We start from the raw sequence: 19,556 nt of genomic DNA, 5'->3' as shown, positions 1-19,556 counted from the left end.
GATGAAGAGAAAAGGTTTTTAATTTGATAAATTCTATGTAAATAGAATCCTTCGAATGAAGTTAGAATCTTGCGAAATAATATCACATACACATTTAGCACTTACTCTGAAGTGAACTTTTTTTTATTTATTTTTTCTTTTTTTTGGGGGGGGATATATTTTACACACTGGTTATCTGGGTTTCCTATAAGAAATAACAAAAATTGGAAGCTGATTAGAAAAACAAAAACAAAAACAGCTACGAGGACTCAAAAAGAGAGAACCTCTGGGATTTAGAAATATTTAGATATTAAAAGTTTCAAATGTTCTTGAAACTTAAGTGATAAATAAATCTAGAAATGTAGGATGCAGATTTATAATTTCAGATAGTGTTCAAGAATACACTGGAGCATTTAGAATAATTTCTATGACTTCTATGATAAAAACCCTTAATAAATCAGTTATCAAATCTAGGAGCCAATCTTGACATCATAGAATATTGAGTCCATCCTTCCATATTCAGCAAGATGCAGATCCAGTTTTCTCATCAATCCAAGAGCGATAAGGCGGCACTCTTGTGAAAACAGAAGGAATGGTTGCAGTGGCACATCCGGAACCACTTACGTAACTCGAAATTCCAAACACGACCCAACGATCGTTACAGAGTTTGGCTGCAAGAGGACCACCACTATCCCCCTGGAAATTCAAAACGAAGTACTGGAAATTATCCGGAAAACATTCAATAAAAGGACTAAATTTGTTTATCTTGATCATTGAGTATATGAATAAATCATAATTGCATCATATGAATTACCGGGAAAACATTCTATATAAGAATCACGTTCTGTTCAATAACGTTCCTAACATTTTATGCGAAATTACAAATTTTCAACTTTATCATTGATAATATGAATAAATTCTAATTGATTCTTATGTCCACAATATTCTCAAGATTCTTTTCTCTAATTCAAGGAAAAAAGTTTTTACATAAAAAATTTAGATAATATATCTCCCAAAAGTAATGTTCACAAAATGTGCTGTATAATATGACACCCATACGATGTTTTTTTTTTTTTTTTTTTTTTTTTATACGTGTTGCGCTAGGTCAAAAAATTGTGGATGGCCTTCTTGCAGGGGAGTTGATGACATATATGACCTTTGATAGTATTATAATTTAATTTCTGATGCAACATGAAATACTCTGTTATATTATGTATACATATTTGATGCTGCCATGATAATACAGCAAGACTAGAGAAACTAAAGTAGGTTCAATAAGGAACAAGTACCTACGACGAGTAACTCTGCAAGACTACCTTACCCTTTATTCCGTTTATTTAGCCCTTGTTTGTAAGTGCAATAGTCTTTATTAATTGTTGTACACTTCATGGGAAGCTGAAGAGATATCAGACAGCTGTACATTTTAGCATGTAACACCGTGTTTAGCAAAAGAGAAATTGTTCACAACACTGCCTGTAAAAGTCACTGAGGTTTAAATGCGTGATCATAAGCATTTTTTTATAATTTCACGAAGTTCTGTTTAAGGAAATAGTGTTATTTGCTCAACAGCACCTGGTAAAATTGGTAAAAGTGTTTTTAATCAGGTGTTTATAAGCTCAGGTGCTTTATTATACAGCCAGAGTTGCAACGAGTTTCTCTTTTTGTTAAACAGCATTGTCTGCTACAATCTACAGGTGTCAATCATCTACTTACCTTCCCGTGAAGTGCAGCGGAATTAATGAAGCCAACTGTATCATACATTAACGTTACTACTGATAGCTTTGGTACGTATGTAAGTATCGGAGATTATATAGTCAATTTTAGGAATAACTTATATACCTTTGAAGTAATATTACTCTTCTTGATTGTGAACTAAATACTGAAGAGAATATTAAGATAAACCCTGGCCCTAAACCCATTAATAGTTATACAAATATCCCTTTATATGTGATTTAGAGGATAATAGATGCTGACTTTCATGATTCACACGGACTAGATTTTATGCATATACTTTTTTTCCCCACATGTTACATAATAAATGCATTGATAACATATTTCGTAGAAAATATGCTTTGTTCTTGTATCCCTTATCTTACATAACGTATTAAAAAACCAGGTTATGTTCGTTATATTTAGCTCAGATAACAACCAATACTCAAAGACTTTCCGTGACCTTCACGTAAAAAAAAAAAAAAACTGTAACGACGATTAGTCTTAGTTCTTAGAAAGATCAAAAATAAATAATATAATAAATTTCAGAAAAAAATATATGCATCGATATTCTGTATATTAGTCTTCAACGTTCATCCCTCTTATTTTGAAATTATTATATTTCAGACTATTTCAACCGAAATATTTAACTCTCCTTTCAAAGATGTATTATCTTAATCTATCATAAGAATTATGCTATTGTTTTATTGTTTTGGTCTAATTAATTGATCTGTAACAAGACTTTCTTCATACATACAAAGCATATGCCTTTATAAGGAGTAAAAGCACAGACTGCCTTCTCTCCCTCCGGTGGCAAGATGAATAATTCTTTACACAGGGTGTTATTAATTATATCCACTGCGACTTCTTGTAATATATCGGGGGAACTTCCGTCTGGAAAAGAAAGGTTATATTACCGAGATGAAAGCAATACATGGAAAAAGAGGTGAGGTTTTTTTTTTTTAATTCAATCGTGGTCGCAGAATATACAAAACTTATTCAATGGATATTTTACATAGGGTAAACTATCCAGCTTTGATTAAGTCTGAAAAGTAGAATGTAATACATAATTTTGAGAAGTTATTTAGTGAGGCAAAAGATAAGTTAAATTTTCTGAATGAGTAAAAGATGGGTAGATGGAGATGGTTTGGGCACGCTTTTCCACTCCCCTAGAGAGATTAGTTCATCAAACTTTCAACTGGGCTCCTAAAGCCACCGGAAGAGTTGAAAGACCCTGGCCTACATGGCTGAGGACTATGAAACCTGAATTAAGAGATAAGGAATAGAGAGGTACTGATTTAAAAACTAAAAATAGAAACGACTGGTGAAATCTATCCGAGGCCTTTTGCGTCAATAGACGTTGGGGGTGTTGATGATGATGAAGAAGGTGAATAATTTGTTAAAAACACTTACTTGTTGAAAGAGCTCCCCACCCAGTAGCAATGGCTTTACCACCAAAAGGAATGTCAATTTCCTCGGCTATACAGATTGATTGAATAGTAGGATCTGAGAAATCGAAGTTCTCTGAAAGTTCAACCACCGCTATGTCATTTGCCTATGCAGAAAAAAAAGGGAGAAAGAAGAAAAATTAATCATTTCTTGTTAGTTACAATTGAATGTCTGATAATTTTCAGGCATTAGTTGGACCTAGAAGTTATCAATATGAATACAGTATTTTCAAAAGCTATTCATTATGATCATGTAAAACTTATTTCACTTCTACTTATCGTTATCATTAATTAAAAGATTCCCGCTGTATCTCTGTATCATAAATAGATAAATATATATAAAATATATATATATATATATATATATATATATATATATATATATATATATATATATGTATATGTATGTATATATATATATATATATATACATATATATATATATATATATATATATATATATATATATATATATATATATATATATATATATATATATATATCTGTGTGTTATTGCCCAGGAAGGAATAATTGAAACTTAATTGGAGTTAGTACTTTCATCCTTTAGGGACATCAACACACTCAACAACGAGAATTCATATACAAAGACATTGTATTTATACAGGAGAATAAGTAAGATTTTAGATATATGGATAGTACCGGATTAACGGAAACAGACAAGCACTTAGATTCAAATATCTACCTTTGGTACAGGAGATTAAAAAGGACTCAACAAAATTCCCTTGGGTGTAGTCATTTACATGAATTATTTTACTCGTCTCTGACCCTCCAAAAGTGTGACTTGCTCCTAAGCAGTAGGAGGGTAAGGCAATATTAAGAGAACCCCTTAAAGTCGGCCATTTTATACTGTTTTAATCTGAATGAAATACCTTTGGATGTTTGGCCGACATAGAATATGTCAAACTCTGAACAATAAATGTATATACTATACTACTATAATTTCCCGAACTATTTTTAATTAACATGTTTTTTAATTTACAATTAGGTTTAAATACTACCTTACTATAAAAGATTTTCTTAGCCTTATTTTATAGTGTCCAGTGTTTCTGTTGGAATCAAAATTATTGATATGAGTGATATGTAACATTCATTTCTTTTATTTCTACTTATGAGTTTCTTATATTACCCGATATTTCTCCTCTCGAAAAATACATCAATTCCAATTTTAATTTATTTCTACAGTTTCAGATTCAATGTTGACAGTAGTATTTTTAAACATAAAGAGCTAACATGATTTTTAAACATTTTTAATAATTTCTCGATATACATAAGTATTTAAAAGTAAACTTCCAATGCTTTGAAAAGAACAGTAACATATAAAAAGGGTTTAATTGTTTTTGTTAAGCAAAATTTATAGGAACTAGGTTTATGATGCTGACTGCAAAACATAGTAAAAACTTTATAAAATTTGGTATTTAATAAATGAGGAATGGTGTGACTGTTTATAGGACAACCCAAATAATCTGAATTAAAACCAACATTGGGTTGATTGATTGATTGATATGAGGCTTTCTAGCATCCTAACATATAAGGTCATTGACGACGATATCGTTTATTATAAAAAGAAAAAGAAATAAAACAGTTTTCAATTAAAACAATAAAACCAACGATGTGTTGAGATATTATGTGAGGTTTAAGGAAAATAAGAACTGAATAAAAGACTTGTATTGAGATGGTTCTGAAAAATAAGACCTCTGCATATGGAAACAATGTAACCGAATCTTAAAGAAATTCATACTTACAAAAGAAGTCTCATTATAATTTTCATGAGCAAAAAATCTGGAGGCCATGACTGATTTGGCTTGACGGTCATCTATGTGTCCATAAAAAACTTCTATGGTATCAGCTAATAACCTGCGATTAGATGAAATAGGAAGATAAATTAAAATTTCAATGATTCAGGAAGTTTGGAAAGGTTAGGAATTTACCATAAATACATTAGGCAAATGACTAACCATTATTTTTTTTTCTCTCCTTTTCTCCTGTAGCAGTATGGAAAAAAAATCATGAACTGATGAAAGGACAAATAATTTGACTTTAGAATAAGAATTAAGCTTCCTCTTATTATGGTGTATTATATCAAAGCAAAGAATTCCACCCTTTTGTGATAGACTCCAAGAAGATTTGATTATATTAGTGGAATATAGATTTCCTGACATTTGGATATTACCTGCGATATTAGAAATATTGAGTTTAGGTAACATACTATTAATATTATATGAGAATATAATAAGGTCTATTGTCAATGATCCTCGGAGGGTCTTATTTCAATCTAACGATCGAAAATCCGGTAGATGGAAAACTCTTATAATTAGTTTACCAAAAAAATGTATATCATTAATCATATTTTTGGGCTCAAGCCATGTCGTCGTGATGGAAGTTCCTTTAAGTTGCTTCCTAAGGGATATATGTACTACAGTGATATTCCCAGAGAACTTTATCTTTAGGTATCCAGAATTCTAACTCCTGGCGCGAATATCCTTAATATTTCTCCAAAGGATATCGCATAATATCAGCGGACGCATTCTTGACACGCCTCCATAGCAATCTGCACCCCAGACAGCGTTTTGGCTTCGAGGAGGATGTGTAAAGGGAGCTGTCCAAAGGCTCTCCCCGCTCTCGTAATACTTTTGGGAATACAACAGCGCCATTCCCACGACGGCGAACATTCCATCTTTTGTAGCGATATCGCTCGGTGATATTTCCTGGTGATCTAACTTTTCGATCGTTTTACAGGATTATAATTATGCTTTCTCCATCTTCTTCCGCCTCTGGAAAGTTGAGTATCGGGTCTTTACTATGAGTATATTTTAGCTCCTGTTTCACAATGAAATTAGAGTATTTTATTGTGTTTAAGAGCTAGGCCAGTACTGGAGGCGCCATGGCGCTGTCGTTCGTTAGGCATGTGTTATTTAGATAGCAGAACGACTTCCAGTTTTTAATAGCTTTATTTAATTATTTTAATTATTTAGCTATTTAGGCAATTATTCTTGTAAAGTTTCGATAATGTGCATAATTTTTGTTTCCCGCTTTTTCTCTGTCGATCGTGTAGTTAGAGTTTCGGTGATTTAGGTAACCGAGATCTCGTATAGCCTAGGTAACCTTACCTAGACGTTTTACTATACGTTCAGACTTTCCCCGGTTACCCTCGTGTTTTGTTTTCATTCAGTGGAGACTGATACCTCCTAGAATGTTATGAAACATTACACATCTCTTCGGAGACTTAAGGGTAATCTCTTTCCCTCTGAGTGTAGCCTCAGGCTACAACCCTAATAGCCATGCCTTGAATTTTATTCAGACATGGCTAACTTAGGGTTTGTCCTGCCTTTTCCCTTAACCGTTGGTTGTGGTATACCATCAGGTTTTGGGATTTAGTCAGAATCTCAGAGTATTTAGTCTTATGTCGGCGACCTTCCGGCAGGGCGAATGGGTTGTAGGATGCAATCATTCCGTTGCCGTCCAGGTGGCCGGCAATGGAGGTTAGCCCTCATTAGCCACACTTGAAGTTATGGTAGGATACCATCTTCTCCTTGCGACTAAAAGACTAGTCCTATGCCACAGTTCTCTGGGCTGAAGAGTAATTTTCTTTAGCCTAGGATACGTGGCACTGGAACTCTGTTTCTTCTTTCTTGAGAGGAGGCGGCAGTGCCGCCATCCCCTTAACTGTGTCGGCAATCTCTGGGATGGAGAACTGAGTCTCTCCTGTTCCCTGGGATTCTGCCGATACCGAAACAGAGTTTCTTTTACAGGTGGTAGGACTGACAATTTTTGCCAGTTCCTTTCACACTCGTTACAGGACCCTGTTCCCTACCCCTCTGTCCACTTTTGATGGCTGAGCCATTGTCTTTCTTTAGGCCGGCATCTTGCAACCTTACCTTTGCTGGGAGGTTGCCGGAGCCAGCCAGACTCCCTCTCTAGTCATGTCTTTGGCTGACGGCAGAGCATACTGCCACCAACCACATCATCTGTCGGCAACTGCCGGCCCAGCCGGGAGCCAAGATGGCTGCCGGCGACCATGATGGCCATGAGAGGAAAGTCCCATCTGTTCCCAAGGTTCTTCAGTCCTCCCTTGGACTGCTGCTACAGGTCCTGTTGCCGGGGTACTGCCGGCCAAGCCGGCACAGATAGTGCTGACTTAGTTGGCAGCACGCCGACTATACTGGTACTGCTGGACTTGCCGGCCGGCAGCGTATCGGCGGTACCTTGTTGGCAATAGTACTGTAGCTGCATGGAAGCCTGAATGGTACATTCTCCCCTTCTATTAGAACCTTTTTTCTGGAAAAAGGCAGTCAAATTAGACTTTTACATCCTTAATTACTGTATACATTCACAGTAGGGAGTAGCCTTTTTCCATGCTATCTCTCTCTCTCTCTAGCTAGCATGCCGGGTATGCCGGCAAGACCTAGCTATGCCGGCTACATGCCAGCTAAACTACTGTATATATTATACAGGCAGCCAGTCTATCTGCAGTATACAATATACTGCAGATAGAAAACTACTATATAGTTTATACTAGTAGTTATTTCCAATATATTTTGGATATCCAACACTGGCATTTGCTGGGCCCAATCCTATATTGAATGAATATGATTTCTTCAATATCCTGATTAGAAATCAGTATTAGGATTACCCTACAATATTAAACACTTCATGGCAGGAGTAATACACTTCTAACCCTTAAAGGGTGGAGCCTTTTTCCCTGAGTCTCCCTGATCAGGTAATTCTATATTTTAATATAGTAGGAAGACTACAGCAAATAGGCTGAGTGGGATATAAAAATATATGTCTTTATTTTCTAGTCCAGCTGGCTTCATGCTAGATGAACCATACTGTCATATGCTACTATGAAGGCAGCATAATGATAACTACAATACATGATGTACAGTAGCCAGTAAATTGCAATATAGACTTACTGCAATTAGAAAACTACAGTACCATGATACATTAGTATTTCTGACATACCTTGAGTACCCTTGTACGAGTATTCTGCTATTCTGCTAGTACTGTTCATATATTGAATGAATAGGTTTCTTCAATATTCTGATCGAGAATCAGTCATCCTGACCCCACAGTATTAACATTATTCTGGGACAGTGATTTGATACTTCTCTACCCCTAGGGGTAAGAGTCCTTCTACTTGGAGTTACTCTATAGAGAAATCTCCATGTAGTTAATACTGAGGGGAGGCAACAGCATTTGCTCACAGGGGTACACAAGTATGTATCTCCTACTATGCCTTTATAGCTTACTATTTTAAGTTACTCTATTGTAAAGGACATTTGCATGTTGATTGTCAAGGAGATAATCCATTGTATACTCATTTGGTTTTCCTTTCTTCACAGGAGGAACACCAGATACCTTGTGCTGCAGTCCTCTGCAAGACCAAGAGTAAGTATTTTCACGGTCATAATACTTGCAGGTTTCATGCCCCTGAAATATTATTCCCGGATCCCCACATTATTGAAACCCACAGGTTTGCAATATATCTCGGACATTAATGTCCGAAGGTTTTGAAAATCCCAAGTCTACAGAGACTAGGGATACAGCTCAATATAAATTACGCAACTGGGTGAGAGGCTTTCAAAAGCTACTATTTCCGGAAGCAAGTGAGGAAACCGTAGTGTCTCAGGAGCTAACTACATCCCCTGACGGCCAGAAAACCTTTTGGATTAAGGGAAAGAAATGCCCCAGGGTAGAAGAGAAAAATGTTGCGTCGGAATTTCCTCCGCCTGTGCCGGCTTTAGAGCCATCGATGTTGACATCTTCGTCTTCTACCCCTAATTTGGATAATGTGGTACAATTATGTATCCAACTGAAGAATCAAATAGAGAGCTTTCGTAGACAAAACGAAAAGCAGGAAGTAAACCGCAAGATAGATCCTCGTAAAGTTTCTCTTGTCGCTTCCCAGGGGTCAGTCAAACGACCCATGAATCAAGACCTACCAACATGCTCCATAACCAATCCCTGGAGGTTCGCGGAGCAGATGCCGATTTCAAATGGCAATCTCTGCATCTCAGAGAAAATAGGTGCTGTTCCTTTGGACAGAATTCAATTTTGGCCAAGCTTTGATGCTTTCCCTAATTGTTGGGTTTGACTGAAGTACGAACCAAAGTCAAGAAAAGGAACGGAACCAAAGAAGGTCTTGATTCTCGACCATGATAAGGCACAGACTATCCTTTCAGGTAGTCTAAGAAAGGCGGGTTATTCAGAGTCGAAGGTATTCTTACTGAATAACAGACACCCTTCCTTTCTTGCTCCTACTTCACTATCATTCCCCTTTATGGGGAAGGCATTTAATTCTGTTGCCAAAGCGGTAGAGGCGGATAAGCCATGTCCCACACTCGATGAGTGCAAGCCTTTGTCACCAGCTTTTCCCGGACAGGAAAAGGATTGGAAGGAAGTCCATTTGACATTTTCAGTAGGAAAATTAGACAAGGATGTCGCAAGTCGACAATTCAAGGTATGTCTCCCTAAATTGTCTGAGTTGCTCTTGTGTAATGAACAGGAGTCAAAGGAGAGACTTGCAACATCCCTTTCTCTACAAAACTACATAGAGTTGTGTTCAACCTACGAGAGTACCCCAGACATGCTCATGGTCATAGCCAGAATGCATATGGCTATCTTGGTGAAGGACCTTTACGCCTTTATGAAGGCTAGGAGAGCATGTAGAGAGTTTGTGTTTGCTGACGCAACAGTAAAACACGAAACAAGGAAGCTAATATCTTCCAACATCTGGGGTGAAGGCCTCTTCCCACACGAGGTCACTAAGGAAGTAATTAAGAACGCCACCATGGAGAACATAGGTCTTCTCCAAAAATGGAGCATTCCTTCAAAGAGAAAATCTTTGTGGTTGTGGGTCCCCAACCTAAAAAGATGATTGGAAATGCTAGAAATATCCGGGCTATTCAACAGATGCTACAGGCAGTTGGTCAAAAGTCTAAACCTACTGACTACTCGAAGCATAAAGCCGCTTCAGCTAGGAAGAACTTTCCCTCAGGATCGCAGGACCTTCGATCCTTCGGTCCAAAACCTATTCAAGATGAGCCATTGATGGAAAACAGAAATGTCCCTACCATCATTTCCTTACCTTCTCCTACAGTTCAAAACCCTCCTGGAGGGGTATACCTGAGAGCTATAGAGCATACAGGTAGTAAGAAAACTTTAGCTCATCGAGTTCCAGGGAAGGCTGCTTTGTGTTCACGAGAAGGACTCAAGATATCAATGAGCCATTCTTAACTTGTCGCCACTCAACAAGTTCATAAAAAACAGCAAGTTCTGAATGTTAATCCTTCCGAACATATGGACCTTGTTCCAATTAAGGGTGTTCGTAGTCTTGTCAGACCTGAAAGGTGTCCTTCGGAACCTTCCAGTCAACCACCCCCCTTCCTCCTATCTAGAATTCATGTTACAGAGAGTAACATTCATCCTAAGGAAGATATGTGTCGGACTCACAGTTCTAAGTATCTTCAAAGGATTGACGAACCTAGTTACGTCAAATTCAAGCCTAGAAATAGTTCAGGTATTAATATACCTGATCAAGAGGCTGGAGTGGGCAGCATCCGAAGTGTCTGGCCAATGTGCATTCAAAGAGATGACCCGGTTCCTGTGACATCACGGATGCAAGATAGGCTTCTAGAAGTCTCAACTTTCTCCAGCTCAGGGGTTTCGATGTTTAAAAAACCATCGAAGCCCTCAGTCACATCAACTCTCTTCTCCTTTGGAAATATAAAAGGAGCTCGGGAGGTCTGTCAAGAGACTCAGGTATTCAGTCAGAATACCAAAACGGCAACAGGAAAAAGCGCTAAACTTTCCCCAGTTCGCTATAGTGACAGACCTGGTGCTAAGGGCACACCGAAAAGATGCGTTAAGAGGTTGGAGAAAACATGCATCAAACGCTTGAAGAGATAAAAAAAGACTGAGATCGGTCCCTCTTAAACGCTTCTCTAACTGAAATTAGAGCACGAAAGTCCCAAGACTCTGCTGGTCCTTTCATGGGTGGGGAAGCCCCTTCCACACAGATCAGGCTCCCTACGACTGATCTGGGACACCGAAGCGATGATAAGACGTCACATTCGAACGTCTCATTCAGTCTTGGTAAAGTTACCCATCCATCTCACCCAAAAATAGATTTTTCGCCTCGCTCAAAATCTGTTAATTAATTCTGGGATAGTTGTTGCCTATTTCATTTGTTCACACTTATATCGGTTGCTACAATTTATGGGTTTCTGTTGGAAGAAGATGCCTTGGTAAGAACCGTTACTGAGCGTCCTGCTCTTGCAGTGATATTCTAGACACAAAAAACACGACATTCCTTGGACCGCTTCAAAACATGATATCGAAGATATGTTTGTTAATTCCAGGAACGACGGTAATTTATCTTGAAAACAGATACCAAACACTAATAAGGAATATTATTCTCTTTCATTTCAGATGAATCAAAAGTTTTTTTTTTTTTTTTTTTTTTTTTGTAAATAAGATATAACCCAAGCATTTAATAGGTTTGTAGAAACACACCTGATTGTAATTGCATAAGATTTAGAGATAAATAATGCCATCTACATTCTGCTTGCAAAGAGTGACTTCATGTGAGTTATTTTTGAGAATAAAGCAGGTAATTCCTGCCAGCTTTTGTGTCCAAACTATGACTAGAAAATAGATGATAGCGGAGTGACTTAAGGTTCCCAACAACGCTAATTCTTTAGACAAAATCCCAGCCTATGCCTACATCGAACACTTCCTTTTGCAATACACAATCCACAGGGCTTTATTCTTTATGGCTGAAACTAACTTTAGGTCAAAGCCGAGCCAGACACCACAGTTTAATATGAAACTCTGAAGTTCATCTCTCAGCATGCCTGCAGCTCTTAGAGCAAGAAAATTTCTGTATAATATTGGAATGACAATAGAAAATTAGTAGTCCGCACACATATACAAGAAACTCCAATGACTAGCAACAATACCCGCCAAGGATTCCAACAACACACGATGAATTACAATGTAGAATAGCTGTGTCAATTATCAACTCTTCCACCATGCTCATCAAGAATTTTTTACAAATAATAAATGAGGTTTGCATGGCCTACACATCGGTAGTGCTTGCTTAACTACCGGCAGTTTGGATGCCATACACTCTCAACTTCTAAGGGAGCTAGATTTTGCCACCATTCCCGTACAATATTCAAGGTACTACAAGTGCTTTATCAAGAAACCGCCACATCAGAGACTACAGACCAACAAACCAAATGGTCTGTGTTTCTTCCATTAGAGATCTGAGAGTTGGAATCGAGAGTGCGAGAGAGGGGGCATGGTGTCAAAAAATATTCAGCAGGCCAACCTATTGGATGAATAATTGATTTGAGAACCCAACACCCTTCATGTGTCTACCAAAATTGTTACCTCTCTAAAGACACATGGATATCGAAATACACAAGTAGCATTCTCTGGCAAATCATAGGGTTGAACATTCATCACTACAGACATTACTTTCACAATATTTAGAGAGACCTTCCCCCTAGAACAAATCATGCCAAGGGCAGCAACAATCACAACTCCGGGAGCAAGTACCTCTTACCTCCATCTGGAATTTCCCAGAGTATACAATGTGACCTTATGTGGCCTATGAAACCTATTTCTTCCACATGGGTACCAGCACATCGCTGCCCTGCTGAGAGTACCAGCAAATAAAAGAAGACAAGTAATCCTTATATATCATTGCAGACATAACTAATAAACTTGAAAGGACAAGAATATAATAAAATAAACTTGTGAGGTAACAGAATAAATTCCTCCATCTAGGAAGAACATGTACCTCAGCCAAAATATCCAACTCCCCAAAAAACTAGAACGTACAAAATATGTGTTCATCAATAAATTCGTACTAATTCCCTTATCACATGTATGTTCAAAACCCAATTGCTTATAATTTTGAAAACAGAAATGCTCTGATATGTTAGTTAAAGGCAGAACTAGTTGGGTATCGATAACTGGTTCAAGTTATCATATATCAAAGAAAACGCATCAGTCACTTGAATCTCTTCTTTAGCGTGGGAGAAGTAATGTTGGAACCGTTATCCAGCATCTCACATGACCTCATCAGAATATTATGAAAACAGAATAACACTAAACATAAGACATTACGGTAGGTATTTTTGTTTTCACCAGTATGATCGTCTGCGGAGGCACCAGTTAAGTATTAACTGATAATAGTAGTGAATGTAACTGACTCTATTTCCAGAAATAGCAAGCTTTTATAACAATAGTTTGCATGAAAGTGTATCACAAATATTCATACAGATTGTTACAGGTACATAATGGCAGAAACCAGTTATAAGTGCCAGGGAAAGTGACAACGATAATATACAAAAACACGAAAATACTGTTGCAGTGTGCGAGCGTGTGATATGTGTGCGGTGCATGGCTTCCCCCTCCTAAAAAAGACATTCATGTGAAATGGGGAGGTCTGCTCTTGAGAGACGTACTGTAGGAAGGTCATCTGGCATGAGACATGAAGGATTTAGGTGATCAATGGAGACCCAGCCTTCTTTGCTATGCAGTTGAGGAGGAATGTTTTCATTGTACAACGGATCACAGGAAAAGGGCCTGTGTAAGGTGTATGGGGCATTAATGGTGACTTCCTAGTGTCGTTGCACAGAAAAACGAGCATTGTCGAGTAGAAATCTGTCAGTATGTGTTGCTTAGCTGTGGGCTTGAAGTCAGGCGGCATAGAGTAAATTTTCCCACAATATGACGTAGTTGCTAGAAATTGTAGGATGATGTTGCAAATAGAAAAAAATCGGCAGGGATGACCAATGGGTCGCCATACAACATCCAGGGTATCCTTAGGAGTGGTCCTTAATCCCAAGAGGACCCAAGGAAGCTGGATAAACCAGTTGGAGTCCTTGAAGTGGGACATCAAAGCTACTTTGATGGTACAGAAAGATGTGCAGGATGTCCTATATGCTTGGTAATTTGTATCTTTTCATTGGGCTGCAGCCAAGGCGTTATGATCTAATATTAGGTGTATAGTGGCCAGTGTGTTTCCTGACAGGGCATCGGCCATAAAATTAATTTTTCAAGGGATGTGCTGAAGGTTGAAATTGTATTCACCCAAGGCGGGGATATGTCAATGCTGACGGACGTGATAGGGGTCAGACTATCAATTGAAGGCATGCACCAGAGGCATGTGGTCCATGCGAACTATTAAGGGCGTACCTTCCAAGAAGTGGCAAAAGTGATGAACAAAGAGGTGCACCACTAGAAATTCATGGACTAAGGCAGAGTAGCCAGATTCCAACTTTGACAGTTTCCTATTGAAGAAGGCCAATGTATTCAGCCAAGGTGGGGATATGTCAATGCTGACGGACGTAATAGGGGTAACACTATCAATTATAGGCATCCACCAGAGGCATGTGGTCCGTGTGAACTATTAAGGGCGTACCTTCCAAGAAGTGGCAAAATTGATGAACAAAGAGGTGCACCACCAGAAATTCATGGACTAAGGCAGAGTAGCCAGATTCCGACTTTGACAGTTTCCTATTGAAGAAGGCCAATGTATTCAGCCAAGGCGGGGATATGTCAATGCTGACGGACGTAATAGGGGTCACACTATCAATTGTAGGCATCCAGCAGAGGCATGTGGTCCGTGTGAACTATTAAGGGCGTATCTTCCATGAAGTGGCAAAATTGATGAACAAAGAGGTGCACCGCCAGAAATTCATGGACTAAGGCAGAGTAGCCAGATTCCGACTTTGACAGTTTTCTATTGAAGAAGGCCAATGGATGGGAGAAGCCTTTGACCACCCGCACCAGGACTGCCAAATAGCAAAATTTCTGGTATCTGTGGAGAGAAGAAGTGGTGCATATGGCATGGGAAAAGTGAGAGCAGGATCGTTTGATTGGGCATTCTTTACGTTGTAGGAGGGCTCTTCTTGAAGGGGACTCCACTTCAGTTCTTTGGGGTTGCTCTTGAGGGAGGCATAGAAGGGTGTAGGAGTGGTGACGATGGTTGGCAGGAAACGGCGATAATAGTTGATTTTGCAAAAGAACTCTTTCAGTGCTTTGGTGGTCGATTGCGTGGGGAAACTCTGAATGGCTGCTACCATCTCAGGGAGGGGGTGTACTCCTACAGGAGTGAGGCAGTGACTTAAGAATGATATTTTGTTGGCACTAAATGTACCCTTGTCGCACCTGATTATAAGACTGTTCTGTTGCAGGCTATCTATAACGATACGAGGATGACGTAGGTGTTCCTCTTTGGAAGAAGAGAACACAAGTGTGTCGTCCACGTAACATATACAGAAGTGGGGGGGAGGGTGTTGGGGGCGTCCATTGGACGGTTGAAAATGGGCCACAGCGTTACAAAGACCAAAACATGAGTAATTGAAGGTGCATATACCAGAGGAGGTGTTGATGTGGGATTTGGGGATGTCTTCTGTGGCACCTGATAATAACCCTTAAGGAGTTCGTGTGTAGAGACAATTTTCACTTTGTGCAAGTAGGAGGTCATGTCGGCCATATCTGGTAGAGGTAGTGATCCGGTTCTAACTGTATGTTCAAGCACCTATAATCTCCACACTGATGCAGAGAACCATTTTTCTACAGGACGATGTGCAAGGGTGACGACTATGGGCTTGAGTTCTTTTGGCAAAGGCTCTCTTCTTCCATTTCATGAAACGTTTACTTATCGGCTGCCAAACGATCAGATGCAGTATGTGAGTATCTGGCAAACACTGGGGGCTCCGTCATCTTTATATGGCAATGAATAGTATGTTTCGCGGGAAATGTGGGTGTTTGACAAAATTCGGGAGGGAAAATTTCTGGGTACTGTGTCAGGAGGTGGGGGCAGACATTCGTTGGTGCTCTTATTTGGAGAGCGAGGTCGGAGGGGGAGAATTTGAGAGACGTCGAGAAGTATGAATCCGCGTTGACTAACTGTCAGTGAGCTACACTAACCAGGAGGATGAAATGTGACTGGAAGTTGGCACCGAGGATTTCCAATATGATGTCAGCAACAAGAACTTTACAAATGTATTTGTTGTTTTCATATTATAATGTGAGGGTTACATAACCATAGGTGGGTATTGCATTGGCACCTACCAGGGAGATATTGGCAGACCCAGACAGACTACATCGAGCCCTGTACGTTGTGTCCTTCAGAGGGCCCTTGGCAGAAGTGGACAGGAAGCGCCTGTGTCTACCAAAATTTGCACACCCTTACCTGCGTCATATATTTAAGAAAAAAAATAGTGATAGAGGAGGCCACTGACACAAGGGATGGCATACTCATACAGTTTTCAGCCCCTGACAACCATATGTACATTTCTTCCCAGCAGCTACGAATAGGGAGTAGTTGCATAACTGCAGTCGATGGGCGTCAGGAAGAGGCTGGAGGGGTGATTGGTTGGTGCGTAAGAGAGGTGTTGTACATGTGGGTGTATGTAGCTTTGTTGCCAGCCTACAAGTCATGGGGTGGGCGTCTCTGTCTTATCGCATTCATGTCGACTTCCGTGGATGTAGAATAGGGGTTCACCTCATCAAGAATGGAGGTGTTAATGGAGGTGTGGAAGTTGTTTAACTGGCTGTCCATAAGGCATCGAATTTGGTCACCAGGTCCATCATGCGCAAAATATCAATATTGAGGATAGCAGCACGTACAATTTCGGTTAGGCGCCTTACCCAAAGGTTAAAAAGTAGATTCATTTCATGAGGAGAGCCATCTTTTGCAGGTTGTGATCGAGCTATACTGGTCATTCCCCTGAGGGTGAGCAAAGCCTTTTGATCCTCCAACGGTTTATGAGAGAACCGTTATGTAGCTGGCTAGCGATGGCGAGGACTGTTCCAGGAGATATGATTAGTGGTCGTCTTACATTATAGGCATGTGTCATTGCTCAAACACCCAATTGTATATTCCCGAGAAAGTTTCCTTGGAGATCACCGTATGGACGTAATCTGCTTTGGTACTTAGCTGAGTCACGCCCTTGATGCAAAACTTGGCTTCAGTATACTTGAACCTGTGCACGAACGAGTGATATGCGTGCGGTACAACGGCACTTAATGTTTAAAACAGAAACTAACCCCTAATGATGAATATTGTAAACTTTCAATTCAGATCATTCAAATGGTTTTGTTACTGTATATAAAATATATTCCAAGTCCTGTATCATATTAAGATAAACATCTCCTTCTACGTTTCCGTTTGAAAGTGGTTTTTGTATGTCAGATTACTGTGTAAATACACAAGCTAATCCCAGCTAATGTTTATGTCCAAACCATGACCAGCAAGCTCTAATCCCTAAGATTCCACAGGAGGGAGTTGTTACCTACATCGATAAGTTGAAGGAATTCTAAGCGATTATTTTCTGTTTCCGCCTCTAAAGACCATGCTAGTGTCCAAAGAATCCGAACATAAACTCTTCCATATGGATTAACCTTCCCGACTAAATTTCGTTGGTGTGGTTTTGTTTAATCTATTGCGTATGAATATATTGAACATTATTATTTCTTCATTATATATGTTTTTTTTTTTTATATCAATTGAAGTTAGAAAAGGAGATACCTGGTATATTGAAAATCTTTTGCAGCGCGTTTTTAGCAACTCAAAAGAACTGAACGTGTTATTAACCACATTTAAGAGGTTTTTTGAGCTAAAACTATTTTGACTGTTAGATACTAATGATTAAAGTTAATATTTTTTTTTCGAGTTTAACAAGGAGGCATAACCATTTCCAATTTATCATATAAAATTACGAACTCAAATTTAGCAAAATATAGATACAAGATATTGTACTGCATTACATTGAATTGAAAATTAAATTAATCTCAACTGAAATGGACCATCAAACGTAATAGACATTGTCACATAAAAAACACTAAACAGCTATTTATAATTCCTTCTACGAGAGAGAGAGAGAGAGAGAGAGAGAGAGAGAGAGAGAGAGAGAGAGAGAGAGAGATTAGGGGATTGACACGAATGGTATGATCTTTACCGTTTGCAAAAGCCGAAAACTCATCAATAAAAAGACAAGACTAAACCTTTTGGATGCTGAACATCAACAATATATAATATGACAAAAGAGTGAATAAAAAATAATAAAAAAGAAACCTCACCAAATAACCTATAAGAGATAAAGGAAAAAACAAAAAACCTTTGTAATATACCCCTGAGACTCTTTTACTTAACATTCGAAAGATTAATTAGGCCATCAAACCCTTTGCAAAAATAATGCTTAAAATCTTCAGCAACCTGAACTGAATGGTGTATGGTTTGGACATTATTTTAAAATGATAAAAAGGAAAGGCGTAAAAAGCTAAAATTCTCATTCGATTCTATTACATGATGATCATAAATACTGAGATCGCATGTATTACCAATTTAGTAAAATACTAAAACAAAACAACCATCATGACTAACCCTTTATTGATAATGCAGTGTGCTGCAGTGAGGATCCATTTCCGTTTTATAATAGAGCCACCACAGCTGTAAAAGCTATTTGTAAAGTTTAGCGAAAGTCTTACTTGATATGGATACTCGTTTGGTGATGCATCACTTCCATTGACAATTCTTGAGTCAGTTACGCTAATATTGGCGATACCACAATCAGCTGTTCCAGAGATAAGAAACAGATATTCATAGGTTGATAACAAGCTTTTGAATAGCGACGTTATCAATCCTATATTTTGTTAGGATATAATTTGTCAGGCTGATGCAAAATTCAATGATGATGGTATAAGATGACTTTTTCAACGCAGGATAAAATATGATCTTGAAATTTTCATGTAATATTGAAACTTTTTTATCATTAACTCTTATGCCCACTTTTCTGAGATTATTCCTTTTAGTAACTCACTCTTCATGAGCCTACTCTGCTGTTTTTTTTTTATATAACGACGATATCAGTTACTTTTACAAACATAGTTTGTCAAGAGCTAATTAGTTAAACAAATAAATAATTCAATAATAAAGGCAGAAGATAACCTTTTTAACTCACAAACAAAATATAATATCAAAACTTGTATGTTATTATGAAGCTGTTTTATCGTTAAAATTTATGATAACTTTACTGAGATTATTACTTTTAAAAACTTGGGTGCCAACTAACATTTGATATTACACGGAACAGTAATTTAAGTGAATTCATAACACTCACAGCAATAGAGTCTAGTAACATTGCATGGCAAAGTTGATGATCCCATTGACGTAGTTCCTGTTGTCGTTTGGTTGGCCGAATTCAGAGTTGTAGATGTTATAGTTGTATTTATCGACAATGGCTTTCTTGTTGACGATGTTGGAGATTTGGTACTCGATACTAATACTGTAGTTGTAGTGGTTGTATATGGTTTTACTGTTGTCGTGGTAACGGGAGATGTTGTTTCTGGCTTGACTGTTGTTGATGTAACGGG

At 38.3% G+C, this 19,556-nt stretch overlaps 1 protein-coding gene across 1 annotated transcript in view; it reads right to left on the bottom strand.

Annotated features, from left to right (window-relative positions):
- Positions 1-344: 344 nt before the first annotated feature.
- LOC137641333 (serine proteinase stubble-like) overlaps positions 345-19,556 on the bottom strand; it is a 73,955-nt gene continuing 54,743 nt past the window's right edge. Inside the window, exons 3-8 of the mRNA XM_068373818.1 lie at positions 19,304-19,556; positions 18,568-18,757; positions 4,901-5,012; positions 3,103-3,244; positions 2,447-2,583; positions 345-675 (exon numbers count right to left, since the gene is read on the bottom strand). The exon at positions 19,304-19,556 is cut by the window's right edge and continues 755 nt beyond it. Of these exons, the coding sequence (XP_068229919.1) occupies positions 499-675; positions 2,447-2,583; positions 3,103-3,244; positions 4,901-5,012; positions 18,568-18,757; positions 19,304-19,556 (1,011 nt within the window). The 3' untranslated portion in view covers positions 345-498. The remainder of the gene's footprint in view (positions 676-2,446; positions 2,584-3,102; positions 3,245-4,900; positions 5,013-18,567; positions 18,758-19,303) is intronic.

The sequence above is a fragment of the Palaemon carinicauda genome, chromosome 1 (genome assembly GCF_036898095.1).
Source record: "Palaemon carinicauda isolate YSFRI2023 chromosome 1, ASM3689809v2, whole genome shotgun sequence".
NCBI lineage: Eukaryota > Metazoa > Arthropoda > Malacostraca > Decapoda > Palaemonidae > Palaemon > Palaemon carinicauda.
This window is presented reverse-complemented; position numbering and strand designations above follow the sequence as displayed.